General features: G+C 50.3%; 1 protein-coding gene across 1 annotated transcript in view; it reads left to right on the top strand.

Moving 5' to 3' along the window:
* The first annotated feature begins 13,420 nt into the window (after positions 1-13,420).
* acacb (acetyl-CoA carboxylase beta) overlaps positions 13,421-20,098 on the top strand; it is a 188,630-nt gene continuing 181,952 nt past the window's right edge. Inside the window, 1 exon segment of the mRNA XM_038815904.1 lies at positions 13,421-13,981. Coding sequence (XP_038671832.1) covers positions 13,932-13,981 — 50 coding nt within the window. The 5' untranslated portion in view covers positions 13,421-13,931.

The raw sequence follows: 20,098 nt of genomic DNA, 5'->3' as shown, positions 1-20,098 counted from the left end.
ATCCCTCACCTTGACCAGACCCACTTCCCTCCACCTCCTGTATACACTATCCATCCCCCCAGTTCAAACCCATGATTCTCAAACAGCGGAGTTAGCACCAACATCCCTTCCACCCTAAAATGCCTCCTCAACTGATTCCATATCTTCACCGTGGATGGCACAACCGGGCTCCCTGAATACCTACTCAGAGCCATTGGCAACGCTGCCCTCACCGTAGCCCTCAAACTAGACCCCTTACAAGATTCCTCCTCCATCCTAATCCACTCTACCCATTCTCCTTCCCACCTCCCCCACCCTCAACACCTTTCCGCCCATACAAAGCCCGAAATGTCCACTTTCCGAAAAAAGGCCTTTAGTATAAAGATTGGAGAGCATGAAAGATAAACAAGAACCTTGGCAGGATATTCATTTTCACCACTTGGACCCTCCCCGCCAACATTAAGTGCAGTGTATCCCACCTCTTAAGATCCTCCCCGGCCTCCTCCACCAGCTTTGATAAGTTCCACTCATGGAGACCCATCCATTCCTTCGCTACCTGAATCCCCAAATACCTAAATCTATCCCTCACTACTATAAATGGCATCCCTTCTAAATTAGCCCGCCGTCCCAGCTCAATCACTGGGAATACCTCGCTTTTCCCTCCATTGAGTTTGAACCCCGAGAACCCTCCAAACCTCCCCAGCAGGCCCATAATCCTTCCCATACTCTCCAATGGATCCAAAACATACAGCAAGAGGTCATCGGCGTAGAGCGACACCTGATGCCCCCTCTGTCCCCTCATTATCCCTACCACTCCGCCGACCCCTTGAGAGCCATCACCAACGGCTCTATGGCCAGCACAAACAGCGGGCACCCCTGCCTCATACCCCTGTATAAGTCAAAGATTCGTGAGCTCATATAACATTCATCCTCACCCTCGCCCTTGGTGCCTCAGACAGCAACCGCACCCAAGCCACAAATCTCGGCCCAAACCCAAACCTTCCCAAAACCTTGAGCATGTACCGCCACTCCACCCGGTCAAATGCCTTCTCCGTGTCCATGTATACCACCACCTCTGGTACCAGAGCCCCCGACGGATTCATAACAACATTCAACAGCTGTCTTAAATTATTCGCAAGCTGCCTGCCCTTCACTAAGCCTGTTTGATCTTCTGCAACCACCATCGGGACATAATCCTCTATCCTCCCCGCCAACAACTTAGCCAATACTTTCACATCCGTGTTCAATAGTAATGTGGGCCTGTATGACCCACATTCCAATGGGTCTTTCCCCTTTTTCAGGATTAGTGTGAGAACTGCTTGCATCATCGTCTAGCGTTCATTAGCAGAGGGATTGAATTTAAGAGCCGTGAGGTGATGATGCAGCTGTACAAAACCTTGGTAAGGCCACATTTGGAGTACTGTGCGCAGTTCTGGTCGCCTCATTTTAGGAAGGATGTGGAAGCTTTGGAAAAGGTGCAAAGGAGATTTACCAGGATGTTGCCTGGAATGGAGAGTAGGTCTTACGAGGAAAGGTTGAGGGTGCTACGTTTTTTCCCATTGGAACGGAAAAGGATGAGGGGCGACTTGATAGAGGTTTATAAGATGATCAGGGGAATAGATAGATAGTCAAAGACTTTTTCCCCGGGTGGAACAAACCATTACAAGGGGACATAAATTTAAGGTGAATGGTGGAAGATATAGGGGGATGTCAGAGGTAGGTTCTTTACCCAGAGAGTAGTGGGGGCATGGAATGCACTGCCTGTGGAAGTAGTTGAGTCGGAAACATTAGGGACCTTCAAGCGGCTATTGGATAGGTACATGGATTACGGTAGAATGATGGGGTGTAGATTAATTTGTTCTTAATCTCGGAAAAAGGTTCGGCACAACATCGTGGGCTGAAGGGCCTATTCTGTGCTGTATTTTTCTATGTTCTATGCAACTCCTCCTTCTCCATTGCTTCATTAAACGCCCCCAACAGATGAGGTGCCAGGTCCGTCGCAAATTCCTCATAAAATTCTGCCGGTTAACCATCCAGCCCAGGGGCATTCCCCGGCTTCATACCCCTGATACTATCCAGCACCTCCCTCAGCCCCGGGGGCTCCTCCGATGCCTGCCTCTTTGCTTCCTCCACCTAGGGAAATTCCAGCTCGTCCAGAAACCGCCCCAACAACACCTCTTCTCACCCCGGGTCTGCTCGTAAAGTCCCTGGTAGCACTTCCTAAACACCTCGATTATCTTCCCTGGCTCCGACACCACATCCCCAGCCCCAGTCTATATCTTCAGCTGGTGTGCCAGCATGTGGCTCGCATTCTCCCCATACTCATATCGGACCCTTCTTGCCCTATGCAGCTGCCCTTCCGCCCTCCCCGTTGTCAGCCTGTTAAACCGCCCGTGCAACTTTTTCCACCTTACCAATCCCTCCACGGTGGGCATCCTCAAATATTCCCTGTCCACCTGCACTATCTCGCTCATTTAAAAAAAAATTTAGAGTACCCAATTTTTTTTTCAATTAAGTGGCAATGTAGTGTGGCCAATCCACCTAACATGCACATCTTTGGGTTGTGGGGGTGAAACCCATGTGTTCTATGAGCTATACACGGGGAGAATGTGCAAACTCCACACGGACAGTGACTCAGGGCCGGGATTCGAACCCAGGTCCTCAGGGCCGTAGACAGCAATGCTAACCACTGTGCCACATGCCGCCCAGGCTATCTCGCTCACTTGACCGTCATGTTCCTCCCTCCTTTCCCTATCCGCACGAGCCTTAAACAAAATAAATTCCCCCCGGACCACTGCCTTCAGTGCTTCCCAAAAAATGGCCGTTGACACCTCCTCATTCTGATTCAACTCCACGTGCTCTTTAATCGCTGCCCGCGCCGTATCAGAAAAACCTCCATCCGTCAACAACCCCACGTTACCAGCCTTACCCGAGGCTTACGCCTCCGATTCCCTCTACCGTCCGTCGTCTTCCCCACTTAACCCCCGCCCCCTTAATTCCACCCTATACCTAGCCCATCCCAGAAGGCCCCTTTTTCCGCCCCTGACCATGTCATCGCTCACTCCCTGCCATGTCTGAACATCCCCCCTCCCCCCCCCCCCCCCCCCCCCCCCCCCCCACCCCAATTGAACCTCGGTCCCTGGCGCTGTGATGCAGCAGTGCTAACCACTGTGCCACTGTATATTTGCATTTTCAGAGTAACCTTTTGATGGTCAATGCTGTTTACTGTTTAATCACTGGTTGCTTCATGAAACACTTTGCTATCCTATTTCTCTTTATATTTCATTAAAGATTTGCTGGAAAAGAATTTTTTAATAGAAATATCAGTGCCTTTTTTGACTGTTACTGACGGCCGTAATTGCTGCTTAGAATCAATTAATTGCATTTACAAGGGGTTAATGATCTAGAGAAATAGGTTAATTTGTCCCAGCTGTGGGCAATAAGCACTGCTGGATACTTTAAGGCAAATTTATTTGCACCACATTTTAACAGTTGGGAGTATATAAAAAAATAACAATATAGGATAAAGGAAGAACATTTCACGCTTAAGTGTTTTAAATGTGGGAGGGGAAAAAAACGTTGTATAAAATGACTGCTACTCCAGCTGCTTCCCATGCTCAGTTCTAAAGCAAAAAACAAGATTAGAAGGAATAGAATCAGATTGAATAAACAATTATCCATAGACCTATTTATCTATCACTTAGGATTTTGAAGCACTTTAGGAAAACATCCTTCCTTGTTCTATGTTTCTACCTGTCTGCTTGACAAGGTACAAGCAATACCGATATTGGAAGGTGACGAGCAGTGCTGTAGTTTTATACAGGTTCAAATGAACTACACTGATTACTTACTAAAAACACACAGAACAAGCAAATGTGCCTGTCACTTTCACCAGCCACAGAAGGTAACGTCATCATCTTCCCACTTGGTTAGTTAAAGCTGATGCCAGAATCTGGTTCTATAGGTGATGCAATCAGTACCTAAAGGAAGATTTTTTTTGCATGTGACTCTCAATACTGTATTGTTAGACTTTTTCATTGTTACGGACGTCGTTTTAAACCCCATCCTGTCCTTTTTCATGCACTCACAAATATACTTTCCAGTAGGGCCATTGAACAGCAATTAAGCCATTCTGCTTTATTGCATTTTTTTTTAAACCTTAAGGACACTAAGCCCAATTCTGCATCTCTACTGCAAGCCAGGCTGATGTCAGCTGAATTACCAGGGAATAGGAATCAAACCCGAGGTTTGAATGGCTGAGTACCACCACAGGCGATGTACTCGCTCATTGAACCACTCGGAAAGAATGAGATAGGGTCCGAAGTAAAATGGTGAAAATTAAAGGGAGAATGGTATTTGGTCTCTGAATATTTCAATCTTAAGAGTTGAAAATTTGTTCTTCCCTCTTCAGTCAGGAGTTGTGAAATGACCCCCATATTTTCCCACTCCAGATTTGACCACAAAAGGGTTTTTCAAGACTTTAGAGAGGACGTGCTTCAACGCTTTTGTTCTGTTCACCTGTCTTGCTGGGGTGTAATTGTGTGGAGCAAATTTCCACATTTTGTCAAAAAGGTCTTGGCTTTCAGTTCGAATTCTCTTCTCAGGAATGGCTACTTTCCAGATCAGGCACAGCACTTCCAAGAGACAGAGAGGAACGTAGCTTCAAAAAGCTGGCCGGAGGGGGAAGTGGTGGTGGTGGGAAAGGGGAGGATTGTGGTGAGAAGCCGGGGGGTGGGGTGGAATCAGACTTCCAGAGGATGGGTGGGAGGTTGGACATCATGGGGTGGGGTGTCGGGTCGGGTTGTGGCTGGTCCAGCTGGGTCAGGTTGGTGATGAGAGTCGGGCTGTTGGGGTGGATCAGGGGTTGGGAATACAAAAGGAAGGGGCTGGGAATGTGAGGGAAGTTTTCTTTTATTCATTGGATGTTGGCATCGGTCGTTGAGTGAGGTACCCTCAATCACGACACAGGAGAGAAGATAGATGATTCAAAGGCTTTAATCATCTGAGAACTGTACAGCAGCCGAGAAGTGTGCTCATCACATGTTGCCTGAGTGAGCCTTATCTTATATACCGTTTCCTGGGGGCGGAGCCAGAGGCGGAGTCCCCCAGGGTTCCAAGCCCGGTCTTAAAGGGCCAATGCATTAAAGGTAAAGTACCATTATATCAGCTACTGATAACATTCATCACATTCACCCCCTGTTTAAAAAAACACATAGTCCGTCGGGGGTGAAGTGGAGTTACTAGTTCAGTCTTGCGGGTTGTTTGACCGTCCGTGCTGACTTTCTCTGCTCTGGTGGTGGTGCCGTGGATACGGTCGGTATTGATGGTGGTATATCCGGGAGCACGGTTGACTGAGCCTTTGCCCGCCTTGGAGCGGGTGGAGTATCCGGGATGACTAGAGTGATCTGTGCCGGCGACGGCTGGGGGGCAGGGGGCGCTGTCGGGGTCGGTGGTCAGTGCAGGGAGGGGAGCGTTGGTAGGAGGGGGGGGGGGGGGGTCGGTGGGGATAGCGTCGGGGTCAGTGGGCGAGCCAGCGGGGTCGGTGGGAGAGCCAGCGGGTGCCAGGTCTCGCAGGGAGACGATGTCCTGCCTGCCGTTGGGGTGTTCGACGTAGGCGTATTGAGGGTTTGCGTGTAGCAGTTGGACCCTCTCGACTACGGGATCGGATTTATGGCTCCTCACGTGCCTCCGGAGTAGAACTGGTCCCGGATGCGTCAGCCAAAGTGGAAGCGAGACCCCAGAGGAGGACTTCCTGGGGAAGACAAACAAACGATTGTGAGGGGTCTCGTTCGTGGCCGTACAGAGGAGCGACCTAATGGAATGTAGGGCATCGGGTAGGACCTCCTGCCAGCGGGCAATTGGGAGACTCCTTGACCGTAGGGCTAGGAGGACAGCCTTCCAAACTGTCGCATTCTCCCTCTCCACTTGCCCGTTTCCCCGCAGGTTATAGCTCGTCGTTCTGCTCGAGGCGATGCCCTTGCTGAGCAGGTACCGACGCAGCTCATCGCTCATGAACGATGTACCCCGGTCACTGTGGATATAAGCGGGGAAACCAAACAGTGTGAAGATGCTGTGCAGTGCCTTGATCACGGAGGCCGAGGTCATATCGGGAAAGGGGACAGCAAAAGGGAAGCGGGAGAACTCATCGATCACGGTGAGGAAATAGATGTTGCGGTTGGTGAACAGGAGGGGCCTTTGAAGTCCACACTTAGTCGCTCAAAGGGCCCAGAGGCCTTTATCAGGCGGGCCTTGTCTGGTCGATAGAACTGCGGTTTGCATTCCGCACAGATCTGGCATGCCTTAGTCATGGCCTTGACCTCCTCTGTGGAGTAGGGAAGGTTGCGGGACTTGATGAAGTGGGCAAGCCGGGTGACCCCCGGGTGGCAGAGGTCATCGTGGATGGCTCTCAGGCGGTCTTTGTGCGCGTTGGCGCATGTGCCGCGGGACAGGGCACCTGAGGGCTCGTTTCTGCTATGCGGGGAAGTGGGTAAGCATCGAGTTGCGTAAAGCGGTTTATGTGTCTGGCTATAATCCACTACCATTCGTTGCTTTTCCCTGGAGCGGACTACCAATACTTGAGCCCTCCAAGGGCTGTTGCTGGCCTCTATGACCCCCTCTTTTAGTAGCCGCTGAACCTCTGACTTGATAAAAGTCATGTCTTGGGTACTGTACTGGTGGCGACGGGCTTACAGTCGGGAGTGAGGTTTGTGAAGGGGGTGTGGCGCAACTTTGAGTGTCGCCAGGCTGCATACCGTGAGTGGGTGCAGGGGTCCGCCGAACTTCAGTGTCAGGCTCCGGTGGCTGCACTGAAAGTCCAGACCGAGCAGCAGAGTTGAGGAAAGATGTAAAGTTTAAAACGGGTGTATTCAGCGCCTTGAATTGCGAGGTCAGCCACACAATACCCCGTGATTTGAACCAAATGGGACCCAGAGGCGAGGGCGATAGTTTGGGAGGTGGGGTGGATGCGCAGGGAGCAGCGTCTTACCATATCTGGATGGATAAAGCTCTCCGTGCTCCCGGAGTTGAATAGGCAGGGAGTGTCGTGGCCGTTGATTTGCACCCGCATCATCGAGTTACGCAGGTGTTTCGGCCGCAATTGATCGAGCGTGATCACGGGTAGTCAGAGTCCTCGGTTAAGTCGGACTCACAAAATGGCCGCCGCCGTCAGTCGCACGTGTCGGGGTTCGAAGATGGCCACCGCCAAGATGGCCGCTCCCATGACTCGCATGAGGTCGATGACGCATCGGAAGTGGGCGTGTCTGGCACCGCGCGGCCGCGTTGCGGGGCCTGTGAGACCGGGAGCTTGATTTCTGGGCCTGGTGAGGATTTTGTTTGGGGCCAGCCAGGCAGACCTTAGCGAAGTGCCCTTCCCGCAGTCGTTGCAGATCGCGGAGCGGGCCGGGCAACGTTGCCGTGGGTGCTGACCTTGTCCACAGAAATAGCACGGGGAACCCCCGGAGTGAGCGGATCGCCGCGCGGCGCAGGCCTGTAGCGTGGCCGGGTCTCGAGGGGATCGAGAGGGGTTTGCAAGGTCCATGGAGTATGTCCGGAGGTTACGGTGGGCCGTTTCTAGGGAAGAGGCGAGCGTTACCATGCCCTGGAGATCTTTTGCCCCGTCTTCTAGGAGCCGCTGCCGGATGTACGAGGACCTGATACCGGACACAAAGGCATCGCGAATATGCAAGTTCATGTTGGTTTCTGCCGTCACTGTTTTATGGTTGCAGTTCATCGCGAGCACAGTGAGTCTCTCCACGTACTCGTCCAGAGTTTCCCCGGAACGCTGGCTGCAGGTTGAGAGCAAATGTCTGGTGTGTACCTCATTAATCGGCTTCACAAAGCGTTTCGTCAGTATCTCGACCGCAGCCTCGTAATTTGCAGCATTCTCGATCACGGAGGAGAGTCGGTGGCCCACCCGGGCATGTAGTAAACGCAGCTTGCGAGCGCCGTCGACATCAGTCGCTGAGGAGTCAATATAGTCCTCAAAACACCGCAGCCAATATTTAAAAATTTCCGGGGCTTCCGGAGACCGAGCGTCCAGATTGAGTTTCTCCGGCTTTAGAGCGCTGTCCAACTTGTTGTGTCAGATGATTAAATTGAGATACCCTCAATCACGACACAGGAGAGAAGATAGATGATTCAAAGGCTTTAATCATCTGACAACTGTACAGCAGCCGAGAAGTGTACTCATCACATGTTGCCTGAGTGAGCCTTACCTTATATACCGTTTCCTGGGGGTGGAGCCAGAGGCGGAGTCCCCCAGGGTTCCAAGCCCGGTCTTAAAGGGCCAATGCATTAAAGGTAAGGTACCATTATATCAGCTACTGATAACATTCATCACACTGAGCCAGCATTTGTTGCACATTCCTCATTGCCCTTGAACTGAGTGGCTGGTTCAGTAATTTCAGAGGGCAGTTCAGAGTCAGCCTCATTGCCATGGATCTGGAGACCAGACCAGGTAAGGAAAGGATGGCATAGTTCCTCCTCGAAAGAACATTAGCAAACCAGATGAGTTTTACGACCATTGACAATGGTTTCATGATCAATATTAGACTTTTAATTCAAGTTCTCCAGAGCATTACCCTGGGTGTTTATATTGCTAGTCCAGTGACAATACCACTGCCTCCCTTGTAGGGATTATGCTGGGTGTTTAAAATAGTAACACAGAAGTCAGAAGAAGTTTTATGTCTTCTAACCTCTTCAAAGTAACTATTAGTGTAATCCTGACAGAACCATCCAAAGTTAGTGATTTGAAATTGCTTTGTTGGATGGTTTCCAGCACAAAGCAGTTGCCCAGGGAAAGTTAGCACTTCTGGTGCAACCGCTTACCTGGGAACTTCCAAGAGGGATTCCCTAGCGGAAACCGAATCTGACACGAGAGAGTCCGGAAGATTTTTTTTGCAACCTATTAGTTGTAAAGTGCGTGGTTGTGAACAGTGATGCACTATCAATTACGACGAGACGAGAGTAGAATGTAATCGAGGCTTTATTACACAGAGATGTGTGGCCCCTACAGCAGCTGACGAAATGGCTGCTGTACGAGGAGCACACATATTTATACTCCGCCTATTGGGCGGAGCCAGCAGGCAGGGATCTACCCCCGTACCTGTAGTACAGGGGCCTTACCGTAAAGCACATATATATATATACATATATAGTATATACATCAGTGGTTACTACCACATTCACCCCCTGTTAAAACATGAGTCCAGCGGGGGCGGTGGAGAACTATGTACAGAAAAGTTGTGTTTAAAATCACAGAGAATATCACAAATTCAGGCAGTCCGGTGCCTTGATCTGCCGTTGAGAGCCCCGCAGTGCTGGTGGCGACTCCGGCATCGGCTTGGTCTTCGCTGACTCTGGGAACGTGTCAAAATCCTCTTCATCCCCGGGTGGGAGCAAGGGGAGGTTGGATTGTCCAGGAGCGGGGGCCGTGGTGGGGTGCGCCGGGGGAAGGGAGGGTGGCTCTGGGGCAGAGGGGGGGGGGGTGGAACCAGCTGGCACCAGGTCCCTGAGTGAGACTGTGTCTTGGTGGCCATCGGGATACACTACGTAAGCGTACTGCAGGTTGGCGTGGAGTAGCTGTACCCACTGAACCAACGGGTCTACCTTGTGGAGTCGCACGTGTCTATGGAGGAGAACTGGTCCTGGAGCTGCCAGCCATGTTGGGAGCGAAACCCCGGAGGTGGACTTCCGAGGGAAGGCAAACAGACGTTCATGGGGGGTTTCATTAGTCGCGGCGCACTGGAGCGACCGAATGGAGTGGAGTGCATCAGGGAGGACCTCCAGCCAGCGGGAGGCCGGGAGATTTCTGGACCATAAGGCCAGCTCGACGGCCCTCCAGACCGTCCCATTCTCCCACTCTACCTGCCCGTTTCCCCTGGGGTTGTAGTAGGTCGTCCTGCTCAAGGCAATGCCCCTATTCAGCAGGAACTGGCGCAGCTCATCGCTCATGAATGAGGATCCCCGGTCGCTGTGGATGCAGGCGGGGAAGCCGAACAGAGCGAAGATGGTGTTGAGGGCTTTGATGACGGTGGCAGATGTTATGTTGGGGCATGGGACGGCAAAGGGGAATCGGGAATATTCATCGACCACACTGAGGAAGTACGTGTTTCGGTCAGTGGAGGGGAGGGGCTCTTTGAAGTCCACGCTGAGGCGTTCAAAGGGGCGGGAGGCCTTCACCAGCTGCGCACGGTCTGGCCAGTAGAAGTGTGGTTTACACTCCGCGCAGACTTGGCAGTCTCTGGTGATCGCCCTGACTTCCTCAATGGAGTAGGGCAGATTGTGGGCCTTGATGAAGTAGTAAAAACGGGTGACAGAGATTGTCGTGCAGGGTCCGGAGTTGGTCCACTTGTGCGCTGGCACATGTACCTCGGGATGGGGCATCGTGGGGCTCGTTGAGTTTACCGGAGCGATACAAAATCTCGTAGTTGTAGGTGGAGAGCTCGATCCTCCACTCAAGATTTTATCGTTTTGATCTTGCCCCGCTGACCGTAGGTCAGTGAGGAGAGTGAATCTCCTGCCGGCCAGGTAATGCCTCCAATGCTGCACAGCTTCCACGATGGCTTGGGCCTCCTTTTCGACGGAGGAGTGCCGAATTTTGGAGGCATGTAGGGTGCGGGAAAAGAATGCCACGGGCCTGCCTGCCTGGTTGAGGGTGGCGGCCAGAGCGACGTCTGATGCATCGCTCTCGACTTGGAAGGGGAGGGTCTCGTTGACCACGTGCATCGCAGCCTTGGCGATGTCGGCCTTGATACGGTTGAAGGCCTGGTGAACCTCAGCCGTCAGGGGAAAAACGGTGGTTTGAATGAGTGGGCGGGCCTTGTCTGCATAGTTTTGGACCCACTGGGCACAATACGAAAAGAACCCCAGGCATCGTTTGAGGGCCTGGGGCAGTGGGGGAGGGGGAGTTCCATGAAGGGGCGCTTGCGATCAGGGTCGGGCCCCAGAACTCCGTGCTGGACCACATAGCCGAGGATGGCTAAGCGGTTCGTGCTGAACACGCACTTGTTATACGTGAGGTTGAGGAGAGTGGCGGTGTGGAGAAATTTGGAAAGGTTGGCGTCATGACCCTGCTGATCGTGGCCGCAGATGGTGACATTGTCCAGGTACGGGAAAGTGGCCCGCAGTGCGTACCGGTCAACTATTCGGTCCATCTCCCGTTGGAAGACCGAGACCCCGTTGGTGACGCTGAAGGGAACCCTAAGAAAGTGGTAAAGGCCGCCGTCTGCTTCGAGCGCCATGTATGGGCGGTCCGCCTTGCGGATGGGGAGCTGGTGGTAGGCAGATTTCAGGTCCACTGTTGAGAAGACCCGGTACTGTACAATCTGATTGACCATATCAGATATGCGTGGGAGGGGGTACGCGTTGAGCTGCGTGCACCGATTGATGGTCTGACTGTAGTCAACGACCATCCTGTTTTTCTCCCCAGTTTTCACCACTACCACTTGGGCTCTCCAGGGGCTGTTGCTGGCCTCGATAATACCTTCCCACAGCAGCCACTGGACCTCTGACCTGATGAAGGTCCTGTCCTGGGCGCTGTACCGTCTGCTCCTGGTGGCGACGGGTTTGCAATCCGGGGGTAGGTTTGCGAAAAGGGAAGGCGGGTCGACCTTAAGGGTCGCGAGGCCACAAACGGTAAGGGGTGGTAGGGGCCCACCAAATTTCAAGGTTAGGCTCTGGAGGTTGCACTGAATGTCCAGGCCGAGTATAAAGGCAGCGCAGAGGTTGGGGAGGACGTAAAGGCAGAAGCCGCTGAACTCCACACCCTGGATGGTGAGGGTGGCGATGCAGTACCCCTGGATCACCACGGAGTGGGATATGGAGGCCAGGGAGATTCTCTGATTAGCGGGGTGAACCACGAGGGAGCAGCGCCTTACCGTATCAGGGTAAATGAAGCTCTCAGTGCTCCCGGAGTCCAGCAGGCAGGGGATCTCGTGCCTATCGACCTTCACCTTTGTTGAAGTGGTCGCAAGGTTGTGTGGTCGAGACTGGTCAATCGTGACCGAGGCGAGACGTGGCTGGTTGTCGGCAGTTGCAGGTGATGAGCGGCCTGATGAGGTGCCCAACGGGCAGGGGTCCTGAGGCGGGTAAGATGGCGGCTCCCACGGGCCGCACGTGTCCTGGGGAGGCAAGATTGCGGCGCCCTTGGGCCGCACGTGTTGTGAGTAGAGCAAGATGGCGGCGCCCACTGGCCGCCGTGGTCCGAGGAGGGGACGATGGCGGCGCCCACTGGCCGCACGTGGGGGGTGCCGGGACAATAGCGGCGATTGAGTGGGCCTGGCACACTGCAGCAAAATGTCCCTTCTTGCCACAGGCTTGCAGAGGGCGCTCCGCGCCGGACAGCGCTGTCGGGGGTGTTTTGACTGTCCACATAAGTAGCATTTGGGTCCCCCGGGGTTAGTTGGCTGCCGGGCGGCGCAGGGATGGGGTTGGCTGGTGACTGTCATTGATGGGGTCCGTAATGGGGTGGCCGTCGGCGGTGTCCATGATGCATGGGGGGGTGGGCCGCGCGGTTGGGTGCATAGGCCTGAATGTTGCGTGAAGCGACCTTAAGTGAGAGCGCTAGCTTTTTGGTCGCCGTGGGGTAGAGCGTGGCCCCTTCTAAGAGGCACTGGCGAATGTAGTCAGACCCTATGCCCGTAACAAATGCGTCTCTCATCAGGAGGTTCGAGTGTTCCATGGCCGAAATGGCCTGACAGTCACGCACTTGGGCGAGCAGAGCTCACCAGAAATCTTCCACAGACTCACCGGGAAGTTGGCGCCGCGTGGAGAGGAGATGCCTGGCATAGATTTTGTTAGTCCGCTGAGCGTAATTTTCCTTCAATAGCGCCATGGCCTCTGCGTAGGCCGGCGTGTCCTGGACGAGGGGAAAAACTGTGGAACTCAGCCACGTGTACAGAATCTGGAGCTTCTGTGCTTCTGGGATTGCATCTGGCGCAGACCCGATGTACGCTTCAAAACAGGCTAGCCAATGTTCAAAGTCCTTTTTGGTGTTGTCTGCTTGAGGATGCAGCTGCAGGCGATCCGGCTTGATGCGGAGATCCATCTCTGAAAATCTTCTGTGTAATAAATTGATGCACTATCAATTATGACGAGATGTGAGTAGAATGCAATCGAGGCTTTATTACACAGAGATGTGTGGTGTCCTGCAGCAGCTGACAAAATGGTTGCTGTACGGGAAGCACACATATTTATACCCCGCCTACTGGGTGGAGCCAGCAGGCAGGGATGTACCCCCGTACCTGTAGTACAGGGACCTTACCGTAAAGCACACATATATACAGTATATACATCAGTGGTGACTACCATAAACAGTGCTATATCAATGCAAATCTGTTCCATAGTCAGCTGATCAGATTTTCAATCTTGAGTTTCATGCTTGTTAACACAGGAAATTCCTCTTGAATACTGGGTCCGCCTTCAAGCGTAGCAATGTCCTTGTTTTATCACAATTTTGACTGTGGTTAGCTGATAACTGCTGTAAATCATGCAAAGTTAAATTTGGCAACAGTGGGAATGGATCATGTTACTGCAGCTGGCTTGAACTATTTTCTCTTCAACATGATTGCTTAAAGATTCCTTTCCTGAAGTCGTAAGAAGGGGCCCTTTTTAATTGTCTTCCCTTCGTCGAGGGAAGTTGAAGGAAGTTGCTTCAATGAGCAAGAGCTTACAAAAGTCCTGTGTATATGTTTTTCAACCCGAATCTGCCGGAGTGAGTTTGGATACTGGAACTTGCAAAGCTAGTTGCAACCATTGTCTCTCCTGCCAACTTTATGAAAGAGTTCTTACAAGGGGGTGGCAAGTTAAAAGTCAGTTAGTATGTTGTTCTACTATCGTAACTGCCCTTTGGACTTAGTGATGTGGGGGGCAGGAACTAATGAAGCTTCGTCCAAGGACTTCACTGAAAACAGAAATGAAATAGAGTCACAAAAGTTTTGCAGCACCCAAGAGGCATGGCAGGGAACAACAATCTACCTTCTACATGGTTTCAACATCTGAGGAGGTGAGTGAGTCTTTGTTAACACACAAAAGATCACACAAGCCGACATTTCTGTGCAAAGCGTGTATTCTGAGTTAAACGATTCTTGTGGTCAATGCTGGACAGTTGCCAGTTTAGAATGTTGTAAACATTTTTTCATGTGATTCAGTACTTTGCCTTTGTTTTAAACTGATTCCTTTGTGCGCTTGTCACTTTGTGTTCTTGTTAATGCCTTTGAATAATGTCCATTAGAGGTTAAAGTAGCCAAAGGTTTAAAAAGTGAAACGAAAAGCATACAGTTTTGAATTGATCTCTTGATTAACACAACATGAAAAGTTGGCAACAGTGCACCTAACCCGTTGCTATTCGAAGACTTAGTGGGGCACAATTTAACTGGTGTGTTTCCTTGTGCGACAACAATGACTGCATTTCAAAAGAGTAATGATTCATGACTAACAAACCGCTTTGGGATATCCTGAGGTCATGAAAGGCATTAAATAAACACATGCTATTTTTTTCCTTATTCCCAATGTCTTGAGAGTTAAGGCACGACTTAGTGCGGACCTTCACCTCACAGACTCAGAGTTTGGCTCTGGTGTCCTCTATGACTGAATAGATTATCACTTATTATGCATCATGTATAAGGTTGCCTGGTAATGCGCACCTCAAATCACTGAGTCAGTGCCCTTTGGAGATTGGGGAGAAAACAGGGAAGAGGGCTGTGTGGCGGGGGTGGGGAGGGGTAAAATCTGATCCAGCTTTAAATGTTAAAAAAATACATAGAGAGTTTCCCTGCCTTCTGTTCGACACAAGAAAGCAAACTGGAGGAGGTTCGCACTCAGGCAGAGGCAGCTATTAATCCTGCCCAGAAGGTTCTTTTTAATATCCTAAATTCCAACGAGTACAGTCCCAGTCTACTCAACCTCTCCTCGTAATCCTACCCCCTCAACTCTGGGATTAACCTAGTGAATCTCCTCTGCACACCCTCCAGTGCCAGTACGTCCTTTCTCAAGTAAGGAGACCAACACTGAACACAATATTCCAGGTGTGGCCTCACTAACACCTTATACAGTTGCAGCATACCCTCCCTAGTCTTAAACTCCATCCCTCTAGCACTGAAGGACTCAATTTTCCTTCTTAATCACCTGTTGCTCCTGTAATCCAACATTTTGCAACTCATGCACTAGGACACCCAGGTCCCTCTGCACAGCAGCATGTTTTAATATTTTATCATTTAAATAATAATCCCTTTTGCTGTTATTCCTACCAATAACCTCACATTTGTCAACATTGTATTCCATTAAGTGGTGGTGAGCTACCCTCTTGAACCGCAGCAGTCCATGTGGTGTAGGTCCGCAAGCGGAACCCAGACCTTCCTGTCGCTTGCCATTTCAACTCACCATCCTGCTCTCATGTCCACATGTCCGTCCTTGGCCTGCTGCAATGTTCCAGTGAAGCCCAACGCAAATTGGAGGAACAGCACCTCATCTTCCAATTAGTCACATTACAGCCTTCCGGACTTAACATTGAGTTCAACAACTTCAGTCTATGAACTCCCTCCTCCACCTTCCCACCATTTTTATTTCCATCCACTTATTTTCATTTCTTCTATTGATCTGTTTTTCCCTCACCTAGTTCCCCCCCACCCCCCCCCCCCCCCCCCCCCCCCCCCCCCCCCCCCCCCCCCCACCACCACCACCACCACCACCACCACCACCACCACCACCACTTGGGCCACCTGTTCTCTGTTCCTAGTTGCCCTTTGGCATACTGCTCACCTTTGTTCTGCCATTTACACATTCTAATCTCTTTATGTGCCACTGTCAGCTCCTTCTTAGCCTTAATCATCCCCATTTAAATCCCTTTGTCTTTTTGTCCACAACATCTCCACCTATTGCTCTATCTCCACCCCACAGTAGTGTAAATCTGACCCTCTTTCCAGTTCGCTCTAGCTTTGACAAAGAGTCATCCAGAGTCGAAACGTCAGCTCCCTTCCCTCTCCACAGATGCTGTCAGGCCTGCTGAGATTGTCCAGCATTTTCTGTTTTTGTTTCAGATTCCAGAATCCGCAGTAATTTGCTTTGAATAAATGTCTATACTTGTACGCAGCTGTTGGCCCACAATGATGTTTATTTCTATTTGTTTATCTGAATAAAAATGTTTCTGGAATAACTTGCCATATTACTTTGAAAGAATAGCTGACTTTTTTTGAAAAGTAGAAAAGCAGATCCTCACGGAGTATGTCAGTACAGCAAAGGTTCACCAGTTTGTAAAAGTTAAAATTGACAAAATGACAGTGGAAGACAGGATAAGCTTATTTATCTGGAGTAGGTGGTGGATGAGGTTAAAAACTTAGAGGTGGAATATGCTCATGAGGAATATGCAAATTCCATTTGAAATGTGAAATTTTTTTTTGATTTAGACAAGCATGTGTGCTTACCATGAGATTCCGATACCTTTTAAAAGGCTGTTCCTTACTTGCCAACTTTGTTGAAAAGAATAGGGGTGGCACAGTGATTAACACGACTGCCTCACAGTACCAGAGATCCAGGTTCGATCCCCCCCCCTCAATGGACACGAAACATTAGGGACCTGGAGCTGGATGAACTTCGGATCATTCGGGAGGCGGAGGAGGTTATTGAGAGGAGTTATAGGGAGGTAGTCACACCTCAGGTAAAAGAAGAAAGTAGATGGGTTACCATCAGGGGAGGGAGAGGGAACCGGCAGGCAGTGCAGGGATCCCCTGTGATCGTTCCCCTCTATAACAAGTATACCGTTTTGGATACTGTTGCGGGGGACGACTTACCAGGGGTAAGCAATAGGGCGCAGGTCTCTGGCACAGAGTCTGTCCCTGTTGCTCAGAAGGGAAGGGAGAAGAGGAACAGAGCACTTGTCATTGGGGACTCCGTAGTTAGAGGAACAGACAGGAGGTTCTGTGGGAACAAAAGAGACTCACGGTTGGTGTGTTGCCTCCCAGGTGCCAGGGTTCATGATGTCTCTGATCGTGTTTTTGGGATCCTTAAGGGGGAGGGGCAGCAGCCCCAGGTCGTGGTCCACATAGGTACCAACGACATAGGTAGGAAGAGAGATGGGGATTTGAGACAGAAATTCAGGGAGCTAGGGTGGAAGCTGAGAGCTAGAACAAACAGAGTTGTTAACTCTGGGTTGTTACCCATGCCACGTGCTAGCGAAGTGAGAAATAAGGAGAGAGAGGAGTTGAACACGTGGCTACAGGGATGGTGCAGGAGGGAGGGTTTTGGTTTCCTGGATAATTGGGGCTCATTCTGGGGTAGGTGGGACCTCTACAAACAGGATGGTCTTCACCTGAACCAGAGGGGTACCAATATCCTGGGGGGGAGATTTGCTAGTGCTCTTCGAGGGGGTTTAAACTAATTCAGCAGGGGGATGGGAGCCTAAATTGTAGTCCCAGTGTACAGGATGTTGAGAGTAGTGAGGTCAGGGATAGGGTTAAAAGTTCGAAAGAGGGCACCGGCAAGCAGGACGCTGGTTTGAAGTGTGTCTACTTCAACGCCAGGTGCATCCGGAATAAGGTGGGTGAGCTTGCAGCATGGGTTGGTACCTGGGATCTCGATGTTGTGGCGATTTCGGAGACATGGGTAGAGCAGGGACAGGAATGGTTGTTGCAGGTTCCAGGATTTAGATGTTTCTGTAAGAACAGAGAAGATGGTAAAAGAGGGGGGGGGGTGTGGCATTGTTAATCAAGGAAAGTATTACGGCGGTAGAAAGGACGCTTGAGGACTCGTCTACTGAGGCAGTATGGGCCGAGGTTAGGAACAGTAGAGGAGAGGTCACCCTGTTGGGAGTTGTCTATAGACCTCCGAATAGTTCCAGAGATGTAGAGGAAAGGATTGCAAAGATGATTCTTGACAGGAGCGAGAGTAACAGGGTAGTTGTTATGGGGGACTTTAACTTTCCAAATATTGACTGGAAATACTATAGTTCGAGTACTATAGATGGGTCAGTTTTCGTGCAGTGTGTGCAGGAGGGTTTTCTGACACAGTATGTAGACAGGCCAACAAGGGGCGAGGCCACATTGGATTTGGTACTGGGTAATGAACCCGGCCAGGTGTTAGATTTAGATGTAGGTGAGCACTTTGGTGATAGTGATCATAACTCGGTTATGTTTACTTTAGCAATGGGCAGGAATAGGTATATACCGCAAGGCAAGAATTATAGCTGGGGGAAAGGCAATTATGATGCTATTCGGCAAGATTTAGGATGTATAGGATGGGGAAGGAAACTACAGGGGATGGGTAAAATCGAAATGTGGAGCTTTTTCAAGGAACAGCTACTGCGTGTCCTTGATAAGTATGTACCTGTCAGGCAGGGAGGAAGTTGTCGAGCAAGGGAACCGTGGTTTACTAAGGAAGTTGAAGCACTTGTCAAGAGGAAGAAGAAGGCTTATGTTAGGATGAGACATGAAGGCTCAGTTAGGGCACTTGAGAGTTACAAGTTAGCCAGGAAGGACCTAAAGGGAGAGTTAAGAAGAGCGAGGAGAGGACATGAAAAGTCGTTGGCGGATAGGATCAAGGAAAACCCTAAGGCTTTCTATAGGTATATCAGGAACAAAAGAATGACTAGAGTAAGATTAGGGCCAATCAAGGATAGTAGTGGAAAGTTGTGTGTGGAATCAGAGGAGATAGGGGAAGCATTAAATGGATATTTTTCGTCAGTGTTTACACTGGAGAAAGACAATGTTGTCGAGGAGAACACTCAGGTTCAGTCGACCAGGCTAGATGGAATTGAGGTTCAAAAGGAGGAGGTGTTAGCAATTTTAGAAAATGTCAAAATAGATAAGTCCCCTGGGCCAGATGGGATTTATCCTAGGATTCTCTGGGAAGCCAGGGAGGAGATTGCAGAGCCTTTGTCCTTGATCTTTATGTCGTCTTTGTCGACAGGAATAGTGCCGGAAGACTGGAGGATAGCAAATGTTGTCCCCTTGTTCAAGAAGGGGAGTAGAGACAACCCTGGTAATTATAGACCTGTGAGCCTTACTTCGGTTGTGGGTAAAATGTTGGAAAAGGTTATAAGAGATAGGGTTTATAATCATCTTGAAAAGAACAAGTTGATTAGCGATACTCAACACGGTTTTGTGAAGGGTAGGTCATGTCTCACAAACCTTATTGAGTTTTTTGAGAAGGTGACCAAACAGGTGGATCAGGGTAAAGCGGTTGATTGGTGTATATGGATTTCAGTAAGGCATTTGATAAGGTTCACCACTGTAGGCTATTGCAGAAAATAAGGAAGTATGGAATTGAAGGTGATTTAGCGGTTTGGATCAGTAATTGGCTAGCTGAAAGAAGACAGAGGGTGGTGGTTGATGGCAAATGTTCATCCTGGAGTTCAGTTACTAGTGGTGTACCGCAAGGATCTGTTTTGGGGCCACTGCTGTTTGTCATTTTTATAAATGACCTGGAAGAGAGTGTAGAAGGATGGGTTAGTAAATTTGCAGATGACACGAAGGTCGGTGGAGTTGTGGATAGTGCTGAAGGATGTTATAGGATACACAGGGACATAGATAAGCTGCAGAGCTGGGCTGAGAGGTGGCAGATGGAGTTTAATGCGGAAAAGTGTGAGGTGGTTCACTTTGGAAGGAGTAACAGGAATGCAGAGTACTGGGCTAATGGCAAGATTCTTGGTAGTGTTGATGAACAGAGAGATCTCGGCATCCAGGTACATAAATCCCTGAAAGTTGCCACCCAGGTTAATAGGGCTGTTAAGAAGTCATATGGTGTGCTAGCCTTTATAAGCAGGGGGATTGAGTTTCGGAACCACAAGGTCATGCTGCAGCTGTACATAACTCTGGTGCGGCCACACCTGGAGTACTGCGTGCAGTTCTGGTCACCACAATAAAGGAAGGATGTGGAAGCTTTGGAAAGGGTTCAGAGGAGATTTGCTAGGATGTTGCCTGGTATGGAGGGAAGGTCTTACGAGGAAAGGCTCACGGAATTGAGGTTGTTTTCGTTAGAGATGAGAAGGCTGAGAGGTGACTTAATAGAGACATATAAGATAGTCAGAGGGTTAGATAGGGTGGACAGTGAGAGTCTTTTTCCTCGGATGGTGATGACCAACACGAGGGGACATAGCTTTAAATTGAGGGGTGATAGATATAGGACAGAT

The sequence above is a fragment of the Scyliorhinus canicula genome, chromosome 1 (genome assembly GCF_902713615.1).
Source record: "Scyliorhinus canicula chromosome 1, sScyCan1.1, whole genome shotgun sequence".
Classification (NCBI taxonomy): Eukaryota; Metazoa; Chordata; class Chondrichthyes; order Carcharhiniformes; family Scyliorhinidae; genus Scyliorhinus; species Scyliorhinus canicula.
This window is presented reverse-complemented; position numbering and strand designations above follow the sequence as displayed.